Genomic DNA, 5375 nt, shown 5'->3' on the forward strand with positions numbered 1-5375 from the left:
GAAAAAATGATGACCAAGTCGGAGACCAAATAGCTGTGATTTTTCTTTCCATTGCTACACTTTATTTTGATGAAGTGATTGTGTGGGTGAAGGATACGCTTGTAGTTGTGTGTGTCTGAGCTATGACAGTCATTTGTAACTTGTTTGCTCCTTTTCTCTCTCCCACTCTAAGCGGAGAGGAGAGTGCTTATAAAATAACTAGCATAGTGCAAATATTTTTAGTGAACAAAAAGGTCAAGAGTTCAAAAATAATGAAGGACCAGAGTCCTTCTTCATTGCGAGCTCTTGTTTGCTCGGCCGTGGAGTGAGCCGGCTGTGCCACAGGTTATGGTGCTTTCTTAAAGGCTATGAACTGGCCAAGAAATAATGGGGAGATGGTAAAAATAATGACTTATAGTGTAAGATTTCACTTGGCTGAACTTTGGCATCTCTAGAAACGAGCTGTTCTCTGAACGCTACAGATAAAGAATGGCTTTTGTGGTTACGTGGTCATATGCTGTCGTGCTGTGCAATTAATAAATGGCCTAACTATGGCTGTGTGTGCACGAAGGGGAATGGCTTTAAGTCATCGTTATCTAACCTTAATTAACGGAGTAACGTATGTGCAGGTGGTTTTGTCTATATGAACTCTGCCTGCCTTGTGCTTTCAGGCAAACGTGATATGTTCTGACACAAGAATAACTTTTTTTCGAATGAACGATGTTTATCTGTGCCCTGTGGTGCTTCATTGTACTCAATTCCTCAGTCATTAGCAATTTATTGCTCACTTCTTCATCAGTCAGGAGCAGTGGGGAGGAAAAACTTTGAGGATGACATATCCTGCATAAGGATACAGTGAGCATTTACATTTCAGTGCATGATTTAAAAGGACGAAGGCAAGATTAATTATTTACTGCTTGCAGTCCTGCTCCGAGGACATCTCGCCAAGCCCTTTACCAAAGATACTTTGTTTGACAAAGTGTAGTTTATTAATTGGTTTAAAGACCTGTACTTTTTCCAGGCTGCCAGCCAATTCAGTGCTCAGCAGATGCGTATGCTGTTACTTGGCCTTGACTTGTGTTTCACCAGTGTTTTATCTCCGGTGGATGCTTGTAGTCTACCCTTCAACAGGGATGTATCGCTCATCCCTAGGGCTAACTCTTTCTTGTTTATAGGTCTAATGCTTTTCCACCCCCCGCCTCTTAACTTTACTCTGGCATGTCCAGTCTCTCAGAGCATAAGTCAGGGTTGAAGGAACTGACACGAAGCGATTCCTGCCCAGGTCTGGAAAGCGTCTGGGACCAATCTGCGCATCCGGCTCCTGGCAGGAGGCACCTCAGATAGCAGCATGGAGCGGGTGATGAGTCGCAGGCCGGTTCTGGTGGCTGCAATACGCTTCCTGCTGCCTCTCACCTGGGGATGCTCATGCAGCTGCCCTGTTGCCTGTGCCCATCGCACGAGGGGAACGTCTGCCTTGGAGAGACCTCAGGAACTGGCCATTCATTGAACATGTTATCTTGGTGGGCTGGTTTTGCCCTGATGGCTGTAGTGTGTGTACCTTTGCCATCAGCACTCAGTTGCTACAGCTTTCCAACAACAACAAAAATATCCCCCCCATCCTCCTAATTTTGTTCTTGGAAACAGCTGCACCATTCTTACTAAAACACTGTTTTGTTTAATGGTGGGATGGAGGGGAAGCCTCACCTGGAGCAGAGGCCCAGTATGGAAAATCTCTGTCCATATTACAAGCTACAGATAAGTGGTCCAGTAGAAAGTAGTATGCAAGCGGTCCTGTAGAGCGGTGGGACTTTCTGCTCTCTCTGATCTAGAGGCTGCGTACATCAGATACTCTGAAGAGCCCGTAAAGCTTAGATCTCCCTTAGATCCCCAACCTGGGAGAGCAGTGGGGATTCATGGGGAGTTTATTTGTTTCTACACGGCTGTCTCAGATTATACATCTAAAACGCAAAGTACACTGGATTTGTGAACTGCATGCACATTTTGAGCTTTGTGTGGTTTGAATTTTATAAGGGTTGGGTTTTTTTGTTTTGTCTTTCAAGAGATTTTATTTCCGTTCACGTCTGTTGTTTCTTTGTAGATGGTTTGCGGATCATACGTGTGCAAGTGCCTCAAGTTTCTCCTACAAGATGTGTTCCACAAATCCAGCAAATTGGGTCACCTTTGATGATGAGCCGCTCTTCCAGTCGCCTCAGAAATCGGTTGATAATCAGAGTAGTTGTAAAGCAAATGGCCTTAAACTGAATCTGTCTGGTGTGCATGAGTCTTCAAGCAGATCATCTTCTACAGGCAGCACTCCACTCTCGTCTCCTGTAGTTGACTTCTACCTAAGTCCTGGACCCCCCAGCAACTCTCCACTTACTACACCTACCAGAGACTACCCAGGAAGTCCGTGCATCCCAAAGCCTGGGATTCACATCCTTTATCCTATCCCTGAATGGCCATCAAACGTTAACCTTCTTCCATCACCTGGCATTTGCTCATCCCTAACCTCGCAAAAACTGAGCAGCCTTCCTTTGAACACCTCACCTAATGACCATCCAGTTAAGACTTTGGTCTCCAAAACAACAGACGAAGGAAGCCCTAACCCACCAGGAAGCTGCGAGGAGTTAGGAGAGTTGTCATCGGCACCGAGGCGTTTCCCGTACTTCCAGAATGACTGTGCTTTTTCCAGTCCCTTTTGGAAGGAAGGATGCTCGCACAGCACGTCACCAGCTAATGTTAGCACGCACAGGAAGGACAAAGTGCTCGACAGGAGCGTCTGTCATCCTAAAGACAAAGAAACTTGCCACGATCAGAAAAGCCTTAACCAGGGCTCCTTCAGCTACATCTGCGAGAGGCTTGAACACCTGCAAGCTGATAGCTGCGATGCCGCGGGAAGCCCGCCCGTCTCCAGCGCTCACGCATGGCACAAGCTCTCCCCTGCCGTCCCATGCAGCCTCTTCAGGAGCCGGAAAGCAGATGGGTGGCCGTTCATGCTGAGGATTCCCGAAAAGAAGAACATGATGTCATCTCGGCAATGGGGCCCTATTTACCTTAGTGTCCTGGCCGGAGGTGTACTGCAGATGTATTATGAAAAGGGCCTGGAGAAACCTTTCAGGGAGTTCCAGCTGCAGCCACACTGTAAGCTCTCCGAACCCAAATTAGAGAGCTATAATGTCTCGGGAAAAATCCATACCGTGAAGATCGAGTGCGTGTCTTACACAGAGAAAAGGAGGTATCATCCCAAAGTAGAAGTGATCCATGAGCCGGAGGTTGAGCAGATGTTAAAGCTGGGCACCACAGATTATAACGACTTCACCGATTTTCTCGTAACGGTCGAGGAAGAGCTTATGAAACTTCCTACCGTTTCTAGACAAAAGAGGAATTATGAAGAGCAAGAAATGACTCTGGAAATAGTGGACAACTTTTGGGGGAAAGTCACTAAGGCAGAAGGAAAACTCGTAGAAAGCGCCGTCATCACGCACATTTACTGCTTGTGTTTTGTGAATGGAAGTGCTGACTGCTTCCTAACCCTGAATGACCGGGAGCTCCAGAAGAGGGACGAGCGTTACTTCGAGAAGGAGGAGGAGAAGAAATGGATCGATATTCTCGATTGCCATTTCCATAACTGTGTCAAAGTGCAGGAATTCGAGCAATCGCGAATTATTAAGTTTACGCCCCCAGATGCCTGTAGGCTGGAACTGATGCGTTTCAGGACATGGTATAATGGGCAAGACCTTCCCTTTTCTGTGAAGGCTGCGGTAGTCGTTCAGGGGGCATATGTTGAACTTCAGGCTTTTATAAACATGTCTTCAACTGCTCCGATCCCAACGCGTTTACCCTCTGTGAAATACTGTGAAAACGTTATGATACGCTTTCCCGTTCCCACGCAGTGGGTCAAAGCACTTTGGACCATGAACCTCCAAAGGCAGAAGTCCCTAAAAGCAAAAATGAATAGGAGAGCGTGCCTTGGCGCTTTACACGAGGTTGAATCTGATCCCGTAATTCAAGTCTCGGTTGGAACAGCAAAATACGAGAGTGCCTACAGGGCTGTTGTGTGGAAGATAGACAGGCTTCCAGATAAAAACTCAAGTAAATAATTTGCGCTATAAAATGATGGGCTTGGGTGGGCATCTTCACTGTTTTTATGCTTGTGTACCTCCATCAGCTTCCGTAGTTTGGGTTTTTATCTGTACGGTGGTGTTAGTGGAAGCTGGAGTAGCCTTTTAGGAAAAAGAGAATATAGCCTTATTTATTTTTTTTTTTAAAAGGACATTTTCCTAATTTATTCAATGGAGGCAGATGTATTATTGTCAGTAATTATAAGCGTGCAGTATCATGGAAGTGGATCTCATCATTCTGAGTAAACCTCAAGTTTGTAGTAAGAAAGAGGGAAGGGCTTATGCTTCACATATACTAGCTGGGCAACGGTGGGATGGGAAGCAAACGCCAGTAGGTAAAATGATTTGCCCACCCAATATCACACAGTTGATAGAAAAGACGGTATTGTAACTGTTGGGCCTTGGCTTTCTAGCATCATTTAAGAAACGGTAGGTATAATACATAACTAGAAGGTACTGGGGTCAAACTTGCTGTAGGAAGTTGACTGTGCTTTTGTAAAGGGTAATATCTATTATCTCTTTTATGGGTTTCTGCATTGAGATTGTACATTCATGGCAATAACCGCACTGACAAAAAACGCCTCCCACTTTATTCCCATTTCTCTCTGGTGGTGGTACCTCACTAAAAACTTGCAGCAATAAAACCAGCTAAGTTTATAGTCGTGCATGTGGAAGTTGTTAATTTTCCACTAAGTAAAATAGTTAATTTACCTTAATTTAAGGGAGAGAATCTGACTTTTTGGAGAAGGAAAATATAAATATATGGTTTTAAAATTCCAATTTTTAGTCGCGTCACCAGGTTAATAGCCCTATGTAGTACTTTTCTAAAGGCGTACAAATTCTTGAGGAATACAGTATGCTGCTTCAAGTTCTGTAGAGTGAAGGCATTTGATCCTTTGCTTAGATATGCATTATATGTATTTGAGGCTTTGGGAATCTGTGTAAGACAATGGCATCTATTAAAGCATTTTGCCTAAAATATCTGTAAAATCTGTACTTTTAGGAAGGGGTAAATGCGTGGTATTAACAAACAGATTGGCCTAGTCTTGTAGTATCCTAACTGTCTGGACTAACTACCTCTTTAAAATGTACAGAAAATATTTAATCTTCTTAAGGCCTGGTTTCGGGTATGCTAGTGCTAAGTTGACATATCTACTCCCAGGTTCTGACAGCTAGATGTGTGTGCAGGTGAGAGTTAACATTCAAAACTATTAAAAAAAAAAAAAAAAAAAAGAAGAGCAAAAAAATCTCTTGGGGATTTTTTTTCCCCCGCTT

At 44.3% G+C, this 5375-nt stretch overlaps 1 protein-coding gene across 1 annotated transcript in view; it reads left to right on the forward strand.

Moving 5' to 3' along the window:
- The first annotated feature begins 2102 nt into the window (after positions 1-2102).
- STON1 (stonin 1) overlaps positions 2103-5375 on the forward strand; it is a 17484-nt gene continuing 14211 nt past the window's right edge. Inside the window, exon 1 of the mRNA XM_009272696.2 lies at positions 2103-4071. Coding sequence (XP_009270971.1) covers positions 2127-4071 — 1945 coding nt within the window. The 5' untranslated portion in view covers positions 2103-2126. The remainder of the gene's footprint in view (positions 4072-5375) is intronic.

This window comes from Aptenodytes forsteri, unplaced genomic scaffold (genome assembly GCF_000699145.1).
Source record: "Aptenodytes forsteri isolate BGI_AS27 unplaced genomic scaffold, ASM69914v1 Scaffold190, whole genome shotgun sequence".
Classification (NCBI taxonomy): Eukaryota; Metazoa; Chordata; class Aves; order Sphenisciformes; family Spheniscidae; genus Aptenodytes; species Aptenodytes forsteri.